At 44.9% G+C, this 20,247-nt stretch overlaps 1 protein-coding gene across 4 annotated transcripts in view; it reads right to left on the bottom strand.

Annotated features, from left to right (window-relative positions):
• Positions 1-3,370: 3,370 nt before the first annotated feature.
• The window catches only part of Ppm1l (protein phosphatase, Mg2+/Mn2+ dependent 1L), a 380,029-nt gene continuing 363,152 nt past the window's right edge, over positions 3,371-20,247 (bottom strand). For all 4 annotated transcript variants that reach the window (XM_028763456.1, XM_028763455.1, XM_028763457.1 and 1 more), the window contains 2 exons: positions 16,150-16,311; positions 3,371-6,373 (listed from right to left, as the gene is read on the bottom strand). In XM_028763456.1, coding sequence (XP_028619289.1) covers positions 6,027-6,373; positions 16,150-16,311 — 509 coding nt within the window. In that variant the 3' untranslated portion in view covers positions 3,371-6,026. The remainder of the gene's footprint in view (positions 6,374-16,149; positions 16,312-20,247) is intronic.

Genomic DNA, 20,247 nt, shown 5'->3' with positions numbered 1-20,247 from the left:
GTCCTTACATAGGTTGAGGCAAATTTAAAATTTACACAGGACATTATCTTCCCAATTTAAAGATGTCTAATACATGATTTCTGTCAGGCTAATTAAAAATTATGAGAGCAGTGTGACTTTGTATTACATTAAAAAAAAAAAAGCTAAATTGTTGCACAGTTTATTTCTGTGAAACTGACTGTTATCAACCAGGCAGTCACTGTTTTCCTTGTTGACAGCTGACATCCGGAAAATTACCAGCATGTTCAAACCATTTCATCTCCGTAGGTATCTTTCAAAAGTATAAAAAGGGATATTCCTTTGAAAATGCAAATGTTCTAAGAAAAGCCACACCCAGGGGCTGAGCAGGAAGAGAAGAAGCTGGCACCATGCAGAGAGCAGGGCTGGGTGAGACCACACCTACCAGATTCTACTGGGGAAAAGGAGGATTTTTTCACTGTTGAAAATGAGGCTTCCTTTTTTTTTTTTTTTTTTTTTTTGGTTTTTCGAGACAGGGTTTCTCTGTGTAGCTCTGGCTGTCCTGGAACTCACTCTGCAGACCAGATTGGCTTCGAACTCAGAAATCTGCCTGCCTCTGCCTCCCAGGTGCTAGGATTAAAGGCGTGCACCACCACCCGGCGAGGCGGTAAATGTCTTCAAGAACAGCACCTCCTGTCTCTACCATGCTTTGTACAGGAGCCAGAAGTTACTGTCCAGAGCTGCATCTGGAACCCCAGGCTTGAGATAAGCCACTTTCAGTTTCCCTGCACCATCACCCCAGTCCTGGATCAAGGCTTCTCCCTTTGCTTCTGGGTGAACACACTTCAAATAATGAATGGGCTAATGAAATGATCTGAAAGGAAGCAACTTCTCCCATTTAAACATCTGGATTGTCTGGAATGTCGTGATAATGTGTATGGCTGATACAGTTCCTCATGGGTACCACTGTGAGGATCCGGTAGATTTCTGTCCTTCCTCAAAACCTGCTAGCCCCATGCTGCCACTAGAACCATTAAAGAATCTGCTTGTGCAAAGAAGAAGGATGCTGGTCTTTGAAAGTTTTCAAAATGCATTTAGATGTGGCAAATATGTAAGATTCTGTGGTTAAACAATACAAGATTTCTAGACTAAATGAAAATACACCCCTGAATATGATCTATTCTTTTGCTCCATGCTTGCTTCTTGGTGAAATTCTGAACCACAAACGTGCCTGTGATGATTTGTCAAGATTAGCAGCACATGTGCGTCTCAATGACCTTACTCAGATTGTACATGTGATGTGTAGTTAATACCAAATGTATAGCATGATCATGACACTTGGCTTAACAGCTCAGCAGTGGTAAATCGAACAAATAACAAAGCGGAAACGTTTACTAAGACTCTGCAAATGCTTATGTATTAGAGGACATTTAGTGACGTACCTGTGGACCCCACTGTGCCAACTGTCCTTGCCCTTTTGCAATCTACAGCCTAGTTTAAGGGATGCTATTTTTTAGCCTTAGTTTCATTTTTTATTATATAGGTAGTATATTCCTCAAAATATTGGATGCAGTTTTAAATTAGTGACTGGACCCCAGATTTAATCTATTCTGTGTTTCACCCGTAGTTTTGGGTTACTGGTTTACAGCTGCTCTACCCCCTGGAATCCCCCTCCCCAAGCTGACAAGGCAGAGGATAATGGCTAGGGAAATATAACCAAGCCTTATAAGTTGCCAGACTTAACCATGTGTATGTGTGTGTGTGGTGTCTTTGTGTGTGTGTATGAAAGACAGGATGACATAGGATATGAATTATGAATTTCAGGATGTATGAGTTCTAGACTACAAATTATTTCACAGGTGAAGAGAGGAAAAATAATAAATGTGTGTTAACATTAACGGGTGACCTATTATACATTAAAAATAGTTAAAATGTCAAAAGGGAATTAAAATCAAGTATATACTTTTCTACTTTCCCTTTTATATTATTTTCTTTCTTTTTTCTTTTCTTTTTTTGGTATGTGTCAGTGACAAGGAAAAAACATTTTGGTTTAATTTGGAAAGCAAAGAAAACTGCAGAGAAACAACTGAAGGTTGTGGTAGCCCAGCTGAGAACTGCCCAGCATGGCAAAGTCCTTGTTTCTTACCGAAAAGGAGGGAGACCTTGCAGTATGCTGCAATATGCCTGCTGGCCTTCTGCTGTCAATGGGAGACTGTTGGTCATATTAAATCGTAACATTCCAATACTGCTTCTATCACAAGCCAGCCTTACAGGTAAGAGCTCAGTGCTTCTGACTTACAAACTGTAATTCCAAGTGATAATTAGGAGCCCATTGAAATGTCAGGAGGGGTTACCCAGACTTGTCTGTAATCAAGTTGATTTAGAAAACAAGAAGCTCACAGACTCAGTATTAGGGTTCTATATGTGTTTTCTCATCTCCTATATGACATTTAGCTTGGTTATTTCACACCATGAAGTATGGTTCCCCAACTCCTCTGACAATAAAATCATGTACATGGAAAAATATTTTTAGCATACATGTTCTCTTGTGTTGAGGGCCACTAGATTTCTCTGTTCCAACTAGCCCAAAGTCCTAGATGAAAATGATGTAACCAGAGGCAGTTAGTTCATAGTTCAGTTTATAGTTCACCCCCTACCCCCACCCCAGTATCTGACTGGCATCTTTTCCAGAGCTGAATCAGGAGTGCCGGTGTAACAAACACAGGCTATTTTGGGTGACTATTCCAGGGAGATCTGTGTAATCCTGGGTCAAAGGAATTAAAAAAAAATCTCTGAAATCAGGAAGAGGAGGACAATGAGAAGAAACAAACAGGAAAATCAAAGTACACCTGGCAGATGAAAAAGAGGTCACTCCTTTTGTGACTCTTTCATGCATTTTCAGATGTTCCAGCCAACAGTGCAGCCAGTTCCCTGGAGCCTCCTGAGAGGATGAAAACATCTATGCTAGCTAGCACTCTGCAGCTTCTGCATCTCTACAAAATGTTCAAATCATTACATCTACACGACAGAAGCTGTGCTTAAGTTACCAAGCCTGTGGAAGCTCTATACTAGAACCTTCTCTTGGTCATGTTTTTGACATATACCAGAATCAAGAGGCCAGTCTCTTCCAGCCACAGCAAGGAACAGAGTATACCAGGAATACCGGCCACCAGGAATGAGTGCATATGGCCATGTGGTAGAACAGTGATTCAGAGTGGCTTGGGCAAGCTGGTCACATTTTAGAAATATAGATCTTGGGAACTAGCTTTGGATTGTTCTAGGTCTGTATAATTTATTTTTATGATTAAACAACTGCAAATGCAGTGAGTTCTTTAACACCCCTGTCCCTGTCCTCCCACCCTATCCCACCTGAAGAGTACAAATCGCTAGGGAAGCAGCAGCAGAGCGAAGGTTCATGGGGCCTGGGGCTGGCATCAGCTTTATTCCTAAAACACTGTAAAACTCTCCCAAGTTTGGCACTGTGGGGACTATTGGCAATTAGAACTCAGGCTAGGTAGGGAGTCTGGGTAGCCTTGGGATGACCCCAAAGCTTTGGCAGTGCTGTTTATGGAAGCTTTACACGTACTCTCTCAAATCTGATACTCTTGGAGCTAGATTCACCCTTCGGGGGTTGCTAGAGGAGGGGAGTGGCCAGTATGCCCCACCCACACCTAACCGTAAACTCCCCTTAGCTGGACACAGGTCAGGAAGGGGGCATTGAGGAGGAGACGGAGAAGGTAAAGGGCTACTCTGGCTTTATGTGTAACTACTTATCAAAATACTACCATTCTGCCTAGAATTTCTATCTTTAAAAAAGTCTACAAGACACGGAAAGGGGAAGAGGCAAGAAAGGAGTGAAATATATTCTTTTTTTTTTTCCTATCTGGTTAAATACTTCTCCAAAGCAAAATTTACAAGATATATCTATAAACCTCAATTAGAAGGTTTTGTAGCTACTGTAGCCAGCAATGCTGGTTCAGAAACCCTGCTTGCTCAAGGAATTCCAACAGACTAATTTGGTAGCTTTCTTTTTTTCTTCACCCAGATATTTGTGTCTCGATTTTTTTTCCTCTTGTTATAAACTTTTGTGTTAAACAAATACAAAAGAAGAGAAGTTGATTTTATAGGCTGTCGAGTCTGGACCTTTAGTTAAAGGAAGGGCTTCGGGCGTTCTAGGATAAGAACATCCTAAGCCAACAAGCTCATGCCATCACTGGTTAAACCCGCAGCCGTTTCCTCCGTTCCCCTTCCACTTGACCCATAATACACATCCATCAGCCCATGTCTCTCCACAAGCCAATGTTTCAGTCTAACATGATAGAATGTAATTGTGTACTAAAACATTCGGAGAAGCAGAAAAGACTCTAATTCCAATGTTGAAAACACAAGATACAAAAGTAAGTGAATTTCCTGGGAAGCCATTATTAATTCTTGATGCAGTCAAAGGAAAGCAAGTTCCTGGAGGAATCAAGACAGTCTGCAGTCCTCCGAGTCCACATCTTTCATTCTCCAGGCTGGGCTTCGGGCAAGCTCTGCAGCTGAAGGACAGAGGGCTGGGCAGTGGGGTAGGGATGCCTAATGAGCAGGGCTTGAGAAACCATGCCAACAAATGCCCTCTCTGAGAGGACAAAACAAGGCAGGCTCTGGTGTACTCTGCAAATGAAAATCTTGGCTCTTTGGGGCTGGTTTAATCAGTCAAAAAGGACAACCTACTATGTCCTATAAATTAACTTACAAAGGACAGAGACTGGGGAAAAAAAAACCCACAACTTTGGTGTTAGAAAGGGAAGAGCAGTAATGTAGGTCCCCCAAATAACTCTGCTGCTGATCTGAGGGTTCTTGCTTGAATTCCCGCCCAACTCTGCCACCAGTGCACACAGGGCCCCAGGAGCCAGTCTGTTTTCTCTCCAGGTCACAGCAAACAGTTCATATTTGCCTGGGTATGGGCAGATATTTGTAAGAGAACATGAACGCTCTTTCTCTTGCCAGGAAGCATGTCCCAGTAGTTTGCCTCCAAATACCAACTTGCAGTGGTAGCTGGGAATAGCGCCCATGGGTGATTCTAGGCTGCTGTTCTTCCCAACACTGTCTGAAAGACATGTAAGTTACTAGGCAGCATGGGCTTGGGAAGGGCTATGCAGAACCCGGCAGCTGGTGAGTGTGAGCTGGTGACCTCAGGACTCCTGCCTTCCTCTCCAATGCAGATGGCGATTCTCAGAGGGGCACTGAGAATCACCCCAGCCTGATTCCTCCTTGAAGATGGAAGGGCGTACTGTACTGTGATGTGCTTTCCACCCTGCTTCTGCCCCTTTCTGTGGGTTCTTGGTAAGGGGAGGCAAAAACTCATGTCTCATGGGGAAGTCAGAAGCTGCCTTTAATGCACTGTAAGGCTGTGAGCATATGGTGAGTGTACACTCCATGAGGAGAGGCATAGGGCTGGTTAACTGCGTCCTGACTCTATTGAACTAATGATGAAGGAAGCAAGGGGAAGGTGGCAGGCGTGCGAGAAGCTGCACTGACTTTCCATCCTCAGCCTCTAGGAGCAGGCAACAAATCACAAAGTGCTGCCTGTCTCCTTCCAGGCTGCTGGAGTACCGAAGGCCAAAGCTCAGAAGGGGAGAGCATTTCTGAGGAAACTGCTTCGAAGCAGAGGGCACAGCCACCACGTCGTCATGGTGATGTGTTGGCAGCACCGGCTCGCCCTGCCCAGGTCCAGAGAGGACACCAAGTCAGATCCCTGAGGGACCACGAAAGAGATCATGAAAAGTACATTAAGAAGGGAAATACACGGCCTGTCTTTCTTTTGCCTCATACGTGGGATCTGTGGCTACCTACGTATGCATTTCAAACACTGATAGAAGGGCTGGGGGAACATAAACTTAGCAGCCTCTCTGCAATGTCAGCCGGGGAACCCTCTGCTCAGCACTCCAAAGGGACTCAAGGCCATCGGGAAAGGGGGTTCTGTGTTGGGACGCATGATCCTAATTATAATTCCCACGACTTTACTACATGAGGAGAACAGTATGTTGAGAGTCGTCTAGTTTAGGGCATCTGAGATCCTGCAGGGCTCACTGCTCTTCTGTTTTGCTGCTATTCCTGAACTTCACCACCATGACAGTAATGTTGTCAGGGCAGCCTCTGTAAAAGGACTGCAGGACAATGCTTTTGGCCCCAAAGTGCGGCTCATCCAAGCGCTCCTTGATGAATCGAACTGCTTCCTCATTGCTGAACGCATCCCACAGGCCATCTGATGCCAAGATCATGAACTCGGGCTGCAGCTTGTCCAGGTCAAAGGTCAAGATGTCTGGGTCTGGGATGACCACGTTGAGATTTTTCAGTGGATAATCTCCCAGGGATCGAGACATGGCTAGGATTCCCTGGACCCTCCAGGAGCCGTTAAAGCTGATGAACCCACCTGGAAAGACAGAGGGAGCCTGTTAGCTTGCCCGCCTGATAGTTGCTCACTCTTGTTACAGTCTGGGTGTGACACAAGCTGGTCTGCTACGTGAGAGCTGAGCCACACGTACTCTGCCTTCACCGTCGTCACTGCCAAGGACGGCAGCATCTTGCTGCAGGGCCTGGAGTGGAACATCACGCTCTCATCCTTGGCACTGATAACGCTTTCGAGAATATTAAGGGTAGAGTACGGGTGCGGACAGAGCGTTAATAACACCCTGTGGCAGCTCAGCGATAACAACATGTAGCTTCAGTATGGGTGTTTGAGGACAGTGGCAAGAAAATGCTGAATAGCAGGTGGACAGGCAGGGAGACATCTCTGAAATAGTCCCTTACTGAGGTCACTCTTGGGTGTACTGATGTGGATCTCAAAAGGAACTGGAATCAAGGAAAACCACATTTTAGGCATAGTTAGTGACCATGGATGAGAAACATTCCCTCCTTTGGATGCTTCATCTTCCTAGCTGCCAAACGAGTATAACATCTATTCCATTATATTGTGAGAATGTAAGACATTAGTCCATGCACATCCCCAGCACAGTGCCGGAGTCCACATCCACTCAGCGTTACCCATTCTTTCCTCTCCCTCTCTTCCTTTTTGTCTTTGAGAGAAAGCCTCTTATGGTCTAAGGCAGTCTTGAACTTACTCTATGGACGAGGGTGGCCTTGAATTTCTGAATGCCCTGTCTCCACCTCCTGAGCATTAGGGTTAAAGGCATGCACCACCACCCCTGGCTTCCAGTAGGCTCTCCTTAAAGGAGCCAGACTTTTGTTCATTCACATATTTGTTTGATACCTACTGAAGATCTGCTCTGTAGAAAGAGATTTTTCTGGCTATGAAAGTTATGTAAGATCTAGATCTTTCCCTGACAACCTGGAGGAGAGAGAGAAGCCATACTTAATGAAAATCACAGGCATCCAGCAGTACTCTTCTGCAACAGGTTAGTGTCTGCTAACTACTGAAGAGAGGGAAGGCGGAGGGATGGTGTGGGAGTGAGCGTCATAGCACAGTTAGCTTTAGAGGAACGGCGGACAGAACATACGGCAATTCCTACAAGTGTGGTATAGTGGTCAAGGACTGGGCTGTGTAGTCCATCACGGTTTCAATTCTGGCTTGTCACTTAGTGGCTGGATGTCTGTGGACACAAGTCTCTCGGTAGTGCCAGTTTACTGGCTAGAGAGTGATTTTAACATTAAAGTCTTCACAGAATGTATAAACATAGATGATGTGTGTCAGGCTTGGCTCCTACACATGGTGAATGGAAGCTAACGCTGATGCTGGTAGTGAAAAGCAGAAACAGAAAGGTCACTATATATAACTGGAACTTCCTGTCATGCTAGGTAGGAGGAAGAGAGGTGTCTTGAAGTCTATGGTCATAATAAACACGAATAAAGATGACAAAACTCATCGTTATTCCTTAAGCCATTTAGGGTGATTAAGACAGATTCACAGCTGGTCTAGGTACACAGGGCATGAGACAGCAGAATGTTTAGCCCAAAATGGAACATCTATATCGTCCCTCTCTGCCTGAGGTTCAGAGATCATGGAAGCAGAGGGGGTAGCAAGAGTGTAAGAGTCAGAGGCAGTAGAGGACCACAGGGAAACAGCAGGGTAGCTGCACACATGAACTCAGGCCATTGTGACAGTATGCACACACAGTACCTGTGAAAACCCAAGTCAGACAACATAAGTATGGAGGTGAGAGGCAGGCATGAAGGTCCACCTAGCGGAGAAGCCATTGGCAACTGATAGCTTCTGGAAGAGAGTGAGTCCATTTTTTTAAGGGTGTAGCCCTTGGTAGTGAGACTGTTCCCAGTGGATGATCTCACACGGGCAGCACAAATTGGACTTGATGAGTAGGAGAAAAGCTACGAGGAGTAGCGATGTGATGGCTATTCTTGGTTCTCAACTTGACTCTATCCAGGACATATCCCCAAACAGCTTGTGCATGTTCATGAGGAATTTTCTTGACTGGATTGTCTGAGGTGGAAAGATTCATCCTGAATCTAGGCTCTACCCTCTGGTGCAGCCCACATGGATAAAAGGACCCAGAAGAGGGAAGATTTTGCTCTTTTGCCTCCTTGGCTTCACTCTTGCTGACAAATTCATCTATCCTGCTACTGAGGCATTACTTTGCTGGTATTAGAACCTATTTCTTTGGGATCCAATGTAGACTAAAGACCAGCTGACACATCCTGCCTTGTGGACTATTCAACTGATGGATTCTTTGCCTTTTTCATTCTGAGAGAGCCATGGTTGGACTAGCTGGACCACAGCCTTTGAGACAGTCAAATAAATCTCATATATTTATGATTATTTAATAATATAAGCAATAATATATATTATACATAATATATTACACACACACACACACACACACACACACACACACACACGTATGTATGTATCAGTTATGACCCTATAAGGAACCCTAACAACCATAGGTTTGGGAGTGGAGCTGGGCAAATTTAGGGGAGGAGAGTGAATATGATCAAAATACATTGTATGAAATTCTCAGAGTAAAAATATTTTAAAAATACACCCTTGCCTACTTTATGAAGAAAACAGAGTAGGTCAGATTAATCTTGGAGACAGTGTTCAAATTTTCTTCTATAAGAAAGTGCTATAGAGTGGCAGCATGTTAGGTAAGACAGGGAGAGGACAGAGGACACCATGTGTTAGGTATGACAGGGAGGGGACAGAGGACACCACCATTGTGAAATCTCAAGGACACATGCTGGACACTGATGGAGCTTCCAGGGGCATCTGTGTCCTGTGAAACTTGGCCATCGGGATCTTCAGTTCACTCAGGGGGAGCCCTCATGGTGAGATGGTGCCTACATAAATAAATGTCCAAGCGTCTTAATCATCTTTTCTGGAGCTCACTGAAGCTTGACGGATGCTCTGCAAACACTGTTTTATTTCGTCAACAGAAAACTCAAGGAAAACTTCCACTCAAATGTTTCCTTCAAAACATTCATCCTGCATCACAAGCAGGACCTGAAGTGAGGGCTATAAAAGAACTCAGCACGTTCATCCTCAGTGACTCAGCTCTCTGCTGGGAAGGCTCAAATCTTCATCAGGCTCGCTTCATTTTCTCACTCCGCAGAAGCTAACCTCCAATGACCAAGAGTCATTCTGCAGGTTTCCACACACACCAGGGATCTAGGCTGCTTAACTGCCTGGTACATTGCTGGGCCATCAGTTTAGAGTGTGAAGGGACTCCTGCCTTCCATATGTAGGAACCTCTCAGATCTAATAATCCTCCTCAGAGTCTTGGTCTCAGTATCACTTTTTATTGACCCATGTGTGGAAAGCCGCGGCTTGTGCTGACAGCATTCGCCATTACAAGATGGCGCTGGCATCCGGTGCTCCTCCAAGTAAACAAGTAAACCGCGCATGTGCTGTGGTGACAGCATTCGCCATTACAAGATGGCGCTGACATCCGCTGCCCATCCCGATAAACAAGCTGTTGCGCATGTGCGGGAAGTGAGTGCGCGCCAAGTCACAGCCCATCCCGGAGCGTTTTGCCAGGTAACGAGTAAGCAGCCAATCAGAAATGAACACGCCGCTCCAAGGGTATATAAACAGTGCCTTTTCGGGGGCCGGCGTCTTCCTCTTTACATTGGAATAAACATTTGCTGCGGAAGGATCCTGGTGTCCGCGTGCTTCTTGCTGGCGAGACGACTGCACGGGTCACAGCTGGTGCCGAAACCCGGGAAATTCACCATCGCTGGTGCCAAGGAGACCCTCCGCTCACGGAGTGGATTCAGAACCGCAGGACAAAGGTAAGCTCTGAGAGGCATGTTTGGCCTTGATCTATTTCGTCTCCCTCCCCAGGCAGCACTCGTTCTCTTCCTTCTGGTTTTGCAGGATGAGAAAAGCCGCTCGACTGTAGCGGCGGGCCAGGGAGTGCTAGACGAATTACAGGGCAGCATGTCAGAAAACAGAGCGAGAGAAGCGCTTAGGAGCTCAGAAAAAAAGGGGAGTTCAGAAGGCATGCCTAAGGAAACATACCCTTCCCAAGACGCTCAGTCCGTGGAAGCGAGAGATAAGGAAAGTACACCCTTGGGAGAGATGAACACGAAGGAAAGAGAAGCCTCCAAAAGAAAATCTCTTTATCCGGTAAAGGAGCCGGAGGCCTCGGGGCTTGGTGGCTCTGAGTCGGAGGAGCTAACTTCCTCTGAATGGGAGGACTTAGATGAAGAGACAGACCGCTATGAGGAGGAAAGATACCAGCCAGGTGAGTGGCCGCCGCCGCGAAATCGAATACTAGCGCTAGTGATGGTTATTTGAAGGCTGTGTTTGCAGGAAGTGTGTTTCGAGGGATGCAGTCTAGGTGAATGAGGTATTGACCCAGTGCCGATTTTGCCTAGGAGGTGACAGCGAAACATAGGTCAGGAGAATTCTAAACAGGCATTGCCCACAGTCTAAGAGCTGCTTCAGGTGGGAAGAGCAGGGTTAGAAGGAATTGGAAAACTAAGAAGGCAGGGTACTGAGGTGTTACAATAGCTGCCTGCTACATCTCCAATGAACGAGATGAAAAGTTACATCTTGAATATGAGAGAGAGAGAAAGGGTTTTAGAAAAACAGTTGTCCTCTCTCTGAGCTGTGTCAGCAAAAAGGAATGAAAAGGCTATTTCAGAGCTCATCTAGAAAAAGAAAGAAATTCGGGAGACGTCCTGAATTTCTCTTTATTTAGCTCTTAGATGTCCTTCTTTGTTGTCTGTCCTTGGCGCGCCAATGTCCACGTGTGTCGATTGTTTGTTTTTTGTTTCGTTGTCTAAGTGTATGTTCTATGTTACATGTTCAAAAGACAAAAACAGTTACATATCCAACTCTTGGGCTAGTTTAACTTTGTTTTAAAGGCAGTCTTAATATACACAGCAGAGGCTGATAAGCTACCCTACACCTGTAGCTAAGAGTTGAGCTGAGCTGAAAAAGCCTTTCCAGGAATTGAGGTTGGCATAAGCTGCTTTTAAAAGAGACCAGTAGCTTTTTGGGTTTTATAAGGAAGCTAAGAGTTGTTTTGTCCTAGAAAAAAATCTCCGTGACAAGGTGCTTTTCTCTTGAAATTACAGCTAGAAAAGGCAACAAATTTTGTTTGGTTTAAATATATAAGATGCATAGCCACTTCATTGTTGTTTCTGATTGGTTTTAAAAGTATAAAAATGTTCTACATGTCTTGGTTATAGATTATTGGCTTAAATTATTGGGTGTGATGAGAAATTCACAACTTTGGTAACAGAAAGTTGACGTAAAACTAACTCAGAGTTATAGTCATTCAGAAACCAGATGTATAAAAAATAAGATTTTAAAACAGTATCTCTTCAATGAGATATTAAAAGCTGCTTCGTTCATTCATATATAAGAATTGGCAGCAAAACTTTTAGAGAAACTAGATTGTTTAAATTGCTTTTGATTTTGGTTTTGCTTCTCAAAATTGTGGTTATACTCTAATGTTACAAAAGAAATTAAAAAATTTAGTTAAACTGCCAGTATTCCATTGGCTACATTTGGCAGTTCTAATCTTGAGTTTGGGATTTTTTGATTCGCCCATGTTTATAGAAAAGGAGACAGCAGGTAGAGTTAAATAAAAATATTTAAAACAAGTTGTGATACAGTGCTGGCCTGCTAGAAGGATAATCTTTGCACTAGGCCTCCGAAGAGATTAAGAACATTTACATTTAAATTAAGACAATGCAGACTGGGCTCGCACAGAAGCTTGGGTGAGACATTCCTTTTGTCTTGTTTTGGTCTTCATGGCCAGCCCCTAGAAAGGTGTTTTCGGGAATTTGTTGATTGCCTTGCTTGTTCCTTGTGGGGGAGGTGTCAGCCTCAGGCCCAAAATTCACAACAGCTTATGGGCCAGGAGTTGTTATTATGTTGGAGGAACTAAAATTATGCTTGCTTCCCTCCATGGCATTGTAACTACTGCCGGCAAAGGAATTCCTCAACTTGATTTGGGTCCTGTCTTCCAAAATTGTTGAGAGTGATAGAAGACAAGATGGCTTTGGTTCCTCTGATGTGTATTAGGTCTTATCAGTAACAAGAGACCTAATCTTAAGTTAATAATTGAAGGAAAAAGGGTTTTGAAAGATTAATAGATACTGGGGCTATTTAACAATTATTAGAGGACAAGATTGCCTTCAGCTTGGCTTTTATCTGATACCTTCCCTCAGCTAAAAGGAGTTGGTTATTCAATTAATCCAAAAGCAAAGTTCAAATTTAAGATTTATGAAACTAATGGGGCATTACAGCCTGTCTTGCCTACTTCAGTTGCCATTCTAGTAAATACATATAGAATTATTATAGATTTAAAAGATTGTTTTTATTGTTCCTTTACATCCTGGTAAAGGTGGTGAGGTTTAAATTCAGTGAATTTACTAGTGATTTTTGAGAGCCGATGAAGCGATATCATTAAAAAAGGTTTGTCTCAGAATTATTAATGGCATTAAAAATTTGTTGTCGCTTTAATACAAAAGTTAAACATTTAAATCTCTCAGTGTATATTTTCATTTTCTTGAATTTTCCCCTGCTTCAGCACAAATAATTAAATTATGTGCTGTAACCACTGTTTGAAATGAAGAAAAATCAAGCTTTCAATTGGTACTCTCATAGCCAGTATATGGCTCATGGTTTGTAACTACTTAAAATTGTTGCCTTTTTAGACATTGCTAATTCTCAAATTTTACAGTTATATTTATACAAACACAGTTTAATTTAACCAGCTTACACTTCTCAAAAGTCTGGACAATTTTGTCGCCAAATGGAGGTGACCCATCTGACGGATCTCCCTTATAACCCTCAAGGACAAGGCATTATAGAACGGGCTCATCGCACTCTTAAGTCTTATCTAACAAAACAAAAAGGGGGAGTCGAGGAGGCTCTACCCTCAGTGCCACGAGTCACCATTTCTATAGCACTTTTTACCCTTAATTTTTAAAATCTGGACAGTCAAGGCCACATGGCAGCTGACCGTCACTGTTTAGAGCCTGACAGGCCAAAAGAGATGGTCAAATGGAAGGATGTCTTGACCGGACAATGGAAAGGCCCGGATCCTATTTTAATAAGATCCAGGGGAGCGGTTTGTGTTTTTCCTCAGGAAGAAGACAACCCATTTTGGCTACCAGAGCGACTGACCAGACGACTCAGGATATTAGAAGATGACACCCAGGCGGACCCTCCAAACTCTGATGACAGCCCTCGTGCTGATCCAAGGGATACAGGTTCCTAGTATATCGGGGGAACAACAGTGGGCCATATTATCTGCCTTTCAAAAACCCATACCGGTCAGACATAATGCAGCTAATCTGTCCAGGAAATTGTCTTAATATCTTGCAGGAAATTGGTCAGAAAACTTCGATGAGACACTCAAAAAATTGAGAGCAGCTGTGGTGGCCATCAACTCGAAGCACGTGGATCTGTCCCTGACTGAGGGACTCTCCTCCTGGATCTCTTCAGCTTTCTCTTTCTTTAAAGAGTGGGTGGGAGTAGGCCTGTTTGGTACAGCCCTATGTTGCGGATTAGTGTTCATGCTATGTTGGTCTGCAAACTCAGAGCTCAACAAAAACGTGACAAGGTCGTTATTACCCAAGCACTTACAGCCCTAGAACAAGGTTCATCTTCTGAAATTTGGTTATCCATGTTAAAGAAATAGCCAGTAGACAGATTCCTCAGCTGTTGCACCCCAAGGGATTTGCCCATTGCACTGGGTCGGTGAGGAGTCTTGGCCTGGCTAGTCCTTGTCTGTGTAGCTGTGGTACCTGAATTTGAGGCAAACAGCCCTTGCACCCCTGGGAGATGGCTCCATTGCACAGGGATGGGTGTTTGCATCTCTCTCTGTTTCCCCTAGCCCTTGCACCCAGAGGACTTGTTTCCATTGCACTTGGTAGAGTAAGGGAGACTGTCTTAAACTCTCAGTCCTTGATCGCTTATTCCCCCAAGATGGAATTTGCTTGATCGGGCTTGAGTTTGAGTCATGATTGGTACCACGCTAGACAGGTCAAGGACAGCTCCATCTTTTCGTCTCCAGGCCAGCTGCCATTGGTCCCAATGACGGGAATAGGTTGATGCCATATGCCAGAGGTACACCATGAGCTGTGAGTTTACCCCATGACGGGCATTGCGAGTGGCCACAACCTGGGGCGCACATTCTGAGAATGCCAGGTGTGGGTGCGTGACCCTCGTAGCCTAAGACAGGGAGCTCACCATTCTTTGGTGCTGGCTATGGAAGAACGTCAACTAGCCTAAGACATGGGACATTGGCCAGTGCCTGTGATTCTTAATTAAAACAAAAAGGGGGAGATGTGGAAAGCTGCAGCTTATGCTGACAGCATTCGCCATTACAAGATGGCGCTGGCATCCGGTGCTCCTCCAAGTAAACAAGTAAACCGCGCATGTGCTGTGGTGACAGCACTCGCCATTACAAGATGGCGCTGACATCCACTGCCCATCCCGATAAACAAGCTGTTGCGCATGTGCGGGAAGTGAGTGCGCGCCAAGTCACAGCCCATCCCGGAGCGTTTTGCCAGGTAACGAGTAAGCAGCCAATCAGAAATGAACACGCCGCTCCAAGGGTATATAAACAGTGCCTTTTCGGGGGCCGGGGTCTTCCTCTTTACATTGGAATAAACGTTTGCTGCGGAAGGATCCTGGTGTGTTGCCGTGTCTTCCTTGCTGGCGAGGTGGGCGCGCGTGACACCCATGTCTGGAACTGAAGGACTTGGGAGGTGGAGGCAGGAAAATGGGGCTAGCCTGGGCTACTTGAACCCTCATCTCAAAAGATGAATGACTATCACTTTAGCGACTTTACACCCTACATAAAGTTACAGCTTCCCGATACCCCCATTTCTTCATCTGCTTTATGCATCTAGACAGTAGTTACTACTTTCTGATGCACTACAGAACTCATTCCCCTTTGGCTGGAGCCTATTTACTCTCTCTTCACCTCAACTAACTTACGAATGTAAATTTCATGAGGGCTCTGTGTGTGTAGGGGAGGAGGGCATGCTGAATAGACATGGTCTCTTCCCTCTCCACTTAAGGATGGTCACTGAGCTGGGTGCTGAGGTACAGAGATAACCGAAATCAAGTTCTTGCTTCTGAAGAGCTCACTGTCATGTCTGCATAGGTTGGTTCTGTAGTGCTGAGCACAGCTGCATCCCAGTTGCTGACAGTCAAGAAGACAAGACCGGTAAGAGCCAGTGGTGCACATGCAGTTTCACAAGGAGCCTAGTGAGACTTACTGAGGATGAGGAAAAAGGCAGAAAGGGCAGCCATCCCAGACGGTGGAAGTCTTTGCCTCAGTGGGGTGGGAAAAGCTTCCAACAGGACGCTCCAAAGTTGAATTTTAAGGGATACATATTTTTAACTGCTTGGCAGTGAGAAAGACATTTGCACAGGCACAAATATATCATTGGGGTTCACACTGGAGTTTTAAGAGTCTGTCATCTCTGCAAGGGAGCAGGGGCCCAAGGATCAAGTTGAACTTTAAAAGGAAAAGGACTGTCTTTGGCCCTTTTGGAATCTTTGGCCACGAAGAGTGGCAAATTAAGTCACCATTAATTAGTAAGAATGAACAGTGAAGGAATATGGAGTAGGAAACGGCCATGTCATAGTGACTCTGTGCTGCTGGGTGAATTGCTTCCCCAGAAACTCTCCAAGCAAGCACCTGGATCACCAAACAAGACGGTAGACTCCCCCCAAGGGGTGGGGTGGGGTCACAAACTCACCAGCTCTCTTTATCCTCTTCCTTTCCTTCAGCTGATAAGGCTTGTGATCGTGAGACAAAGGAATGGCATTGCCATCTTTGTCACACAAGACTCCTCGAGAGTCACCAACGTTGGCCACGGTGAGGTCTTTATCTGAGAGTAGAGCAATCAAACACGTTGTGCCTGCAAGACAGAAGAAAGAGGCCATGTAGGCGGGGGCGGGGCATGGATGGTCCCCTGCTTCTCCAGGCCAAGAGACCCCGGCCTTAGAGCCAGCCTCTCCTGCCAGAGGAGCTTTGCTCCAGCTACTCTGAGAATAATCACGATTCCCTTCGACATCACTGATCAAATCTGACAGGCCATTTTCTTAACTGTGTTACGCTGTCACTGAAACAGGCTGGAGGAACAGTATCATTTTCCTAAATCACTTTGTTTCTGCTACTCTCAATTTAAAACACCACATTCAACAGGATTAGGGGAGAATCAGAATCAGCTCGAAGCCCTAGACAGCTGGTACATGTTTTCATCCTCTCGTTAGTACCGAGTGAGTCTCTGAGACGTTCTAGTCTCAGGGGCAAGCGTGAATGCATATAGGTGGGGGCGGGGCTGGCTCCTGAGGAAGAGGCAGATGCCAACGACCATATCCCTGTGGCACTGTGACAAAACCAGTACTGTCAGGAAAGGTTGAGCCCAAATATAGAAAGTCTGAGAGCAGAGACCAGGGACTAGGAAAAGGGCAGCCCACTCCAGGTGTGTAGGGACAGACTACAACAGCAGAAGCAGAGACATTTACAAGGAAGACGGAAGTGGGATCGAGGTGGTCCAGTCATGTGCTGGCCTGAAGCCCACAGGCGACACACAAAGACAAGCTTTCCTTATTTCCTTCTGAAGTGAATATGAATAAAGCAAGAGAATGTAACGGCCTTTTGCCTTCCTCTTGCCCCCGCCGGCGACTGTCAATGGTTACCTGTCAGCTGAAACACACAACTCACAACTCTTTCTTCTCTTGCCTCTGACTGCTCCTTTACTTGTTCAAAAGTACTCACAGTCCTTCCCTAAAGGTCCCTTCCTCATTAAGAAAGTCACACTCCATAAGAAGAATATAAACTGCATCTAAATGACTTTTTACTCTTCATAGAACACAACAACAAAAAAGAGGACCCCTGCTTGTAAACAGAATAAATATAGTTTGATTGAGCGGGTCAGCTACAATAATTAGCATACTCAATTACAAATCTGCTTGAAACTCTATTCTTTCTAAATCAGGGGAAATGATTGTGGGTGAGTGGAGATGGCGCGAACAGGTGCACACTGCCTCAGCCCGTGAGTTCACATGTGCATCGATCACGCTGAGTCGGAGGACCTTGCTCTCCTGGTGCCCTCCATCCGCTCTGGCTCTGACACGCTTCTGTCTCCTCTCCCTCCGGGTTCCCTGGGCCCCAAGGGGAGGGAGTGGATGGAGACATTATCTTTAGAGCTGAGCATTCCAAGGTCTCTCACTCTCTGCATATTGTCTGGCTGTGGATTTCTGTACTCGTTCCCATCCGCTGCAGGAGCTTCTCTGCCGGTGGCCGGGAAAGGCACTGATCTATGAATATAGCAGAAGGTCACTGGGACTCAATTTACTGCTATGTACTCTTAGTAGAACAGGAGTGTTTGGTTTTACCCTAGTCCCTGGGAGATCTAGACTCGGGTTCTTGGTACCCAAGCAGTGTTGGGGAGAGGTTTCATGTCATGGAGCAAGCCTTAAGTCAAATCTGATATTAACTGGTCACCCCTACATGCTCTGTGCCACCACTACACTAGCATATCTTGCAGGTGGGATGTCATTGTAGATCAAAGGGTTTCTAGATGGCTTGGCTTTTACCTTTCTCTGTTGGTAGCAAGTGTACCATCTTCTGGTACCAAGAGCACTACCCCGTGAGGTAAAGGCTCTAGGTAGGCACCAGCTAGACCTCTCTGTGTTCAGTAGGTTGTGTAGGTGTTGCCTTCAGCTATAGGTGCCTTGCCCTCAGTTTGTAGAGAGCAGCCTATAGCCGTGACAAAACCCTGGGTTGCTTGGGGATTCCCATGAGACGCTTTTGGCCAACAATTCAATTAGATGTAACCCATTCTCAGTACTGGAAGTTTCTTCATTTGGTGATAAGAGATATCCAGCTGAGGCTCTGTCTCCCCCACCCTACATTTTTGGTGATTTTGTTTAGGGACATACCTCAACATAATTAAGGCAGTTTACAGCAAACTTGTAGCTAGTATAAAAATGGAGAGAAACTCAAAACAGTTCCACTTAAATCAGGAACAAGACAAAGCTGTCTATTCCCTGCATTCCATTTCAGTAGTGCTTGAAGTCTGAACTAGGACAATAAGGCAGCTGAAGGAGATCAGGGGAACACAAATTGGGAAGGAAGAAGTCCTGGCTGGGGTCTGAGCCTTTTCCCAACCCCTTTGCAGTCAGTTCATCTGTCTGTTAGTTTATTAGCTGTCAGGTAAGGAAGAGAAAGAGTCAGCGCTGCAGCTACAAAATAACCTGAGCTTTTTTATCCTAGCTATGATTAAGAATCACTGCAGGGTTTTCGACATCAGTTTCACAATGAGGACAGATTGAGCTAATGAGGATCAGAATTAATACAGTAACCATAGGGACAGAGGATGGCACATGGCTTTTAAACCAGATTGAGTAGGCCCATCAGGAAGGAAGGAGGTGGTGGTTTAGAATAATGTCCCTATCTCTGGGCAGAAAACTGGGTGCTCCCTGGAAGTTAGGGATGTCTACTGTGAGTTCCTGGGAAAGGCTTTTGCTCTCACAGACAGATGCAGGGCAGAAAAGAACCATTTCTTGGCTCAGTATTGTCTAGTGAGTTTCACTGAACAGGGACAGCTAGCTTGTGATGGAGGGGACAATCTCAGCACTGAAGAGTAGGGACTGGAAAGCACATGGTCCCTGTCACTTCTGCCAGCATGTGAACTAGCAGTGGCATTTCTCGAATAATCGGGCTCCATCCCAACTGTCCAATACCATGGGCACAGCAGAGCCACAGGGTGTTTCTGTTTTGTGGGAGAATAAACTTCTTTTCTGTTGGAGTCTTTTGAGTCAGGTTTCACATCTATCTCAGGGTGCAGGGTTTAGTATCATACTGCCTACATCAGCAAGAGAATCTTAGGCTTGGCCAAATGGTGGTATGCAGATGGCAGACACAGGGTCCCAGGTGTGTGTGTGTGTATGTATGTATGTATGTATGTATGTATGTATGTATACACACACACACACACATATACATGAACATGTTCAGGGTCCTCTCTACAGAACAACAAAACAAACATGCCTACTTCCTACATAGGGACTGTATGGGTTTGGAGAAATAATCTGTGCAGAACTAACGCAGAATGATCAGAAAGAAGCCAGCACCAGGGCACAAACAGTGCATTGTTTGGGCTCTGCAGTCTTAGCCAAGGTTACAAAACTGTTCATAGTTTAATGTTACTCAACAGCACAAACTACTCTCTTGCCAAGAATCTCCAGAAAAACACCTCCCAGGAGAAATTGCATTCTCACTTTCTTCAGCATGCCGGAGAAAAATAACTTTAGTATTTTGGTTAATAGCTTTGAGATAAATTAATTTATTCCATTTTAGTGATATTCATCAGAATACATTATTCCTTAATTTTGAACCTCAGTATGCTTTCACACTAATGATCTCATTTTCATGAAGTTGTTAATTAATTGGGGCAAGATCTTGGAAACTTAACATAATAACCTCGCCTTATAGATTAAAAAAAAAAATCTGAACAAGAGTATACCTGTAATTTTAGTACTCTGGAGGCAAGGAGAGATGATCGGGAGTTCAAGGGTAACCGAAGACCTAGATAGTGAGTATAACGGTAACCTGGGCTACCGGAAGCCCTGTCTCAAAGAACAACAACAAAAACATCGACAAACACCTAGAAAAGTGAGTTTGCACAATTTGGACTTCAAAGTCTAGACTGAGTGAAGCCCTCCGACCTTTGTATCTGAGAAACTGGCACTACAATCCACTCAGGTACTTGAGCCGGAAGCCTGGGCATCTGGCTGCCTTTTTCTCTGTTCCTCAGCGGAGCCGTCTAGAACATCTAGTGAGTGCT

This window comes from Grammomys surdaster, unplaced genomic scaffold (assembly GCF_004785775.1).
Source record: "Grammomys surdaster isolate TR1022 unplaced genomic scaffold, NIH_TR_1.0 139, whole genome shotgun sequence".
Lineage (NCBI taxonomy): Eukaryota > Metazoa > Chordata > Mammalia > Rodentia > Muridae > Grammomys > Grammomys surdaster.
The sequence above is the reverse complement of the archived record's forward strand: the minus strand, read 5'-3'. Positions and strand labels throughout refer to the sequence as shown.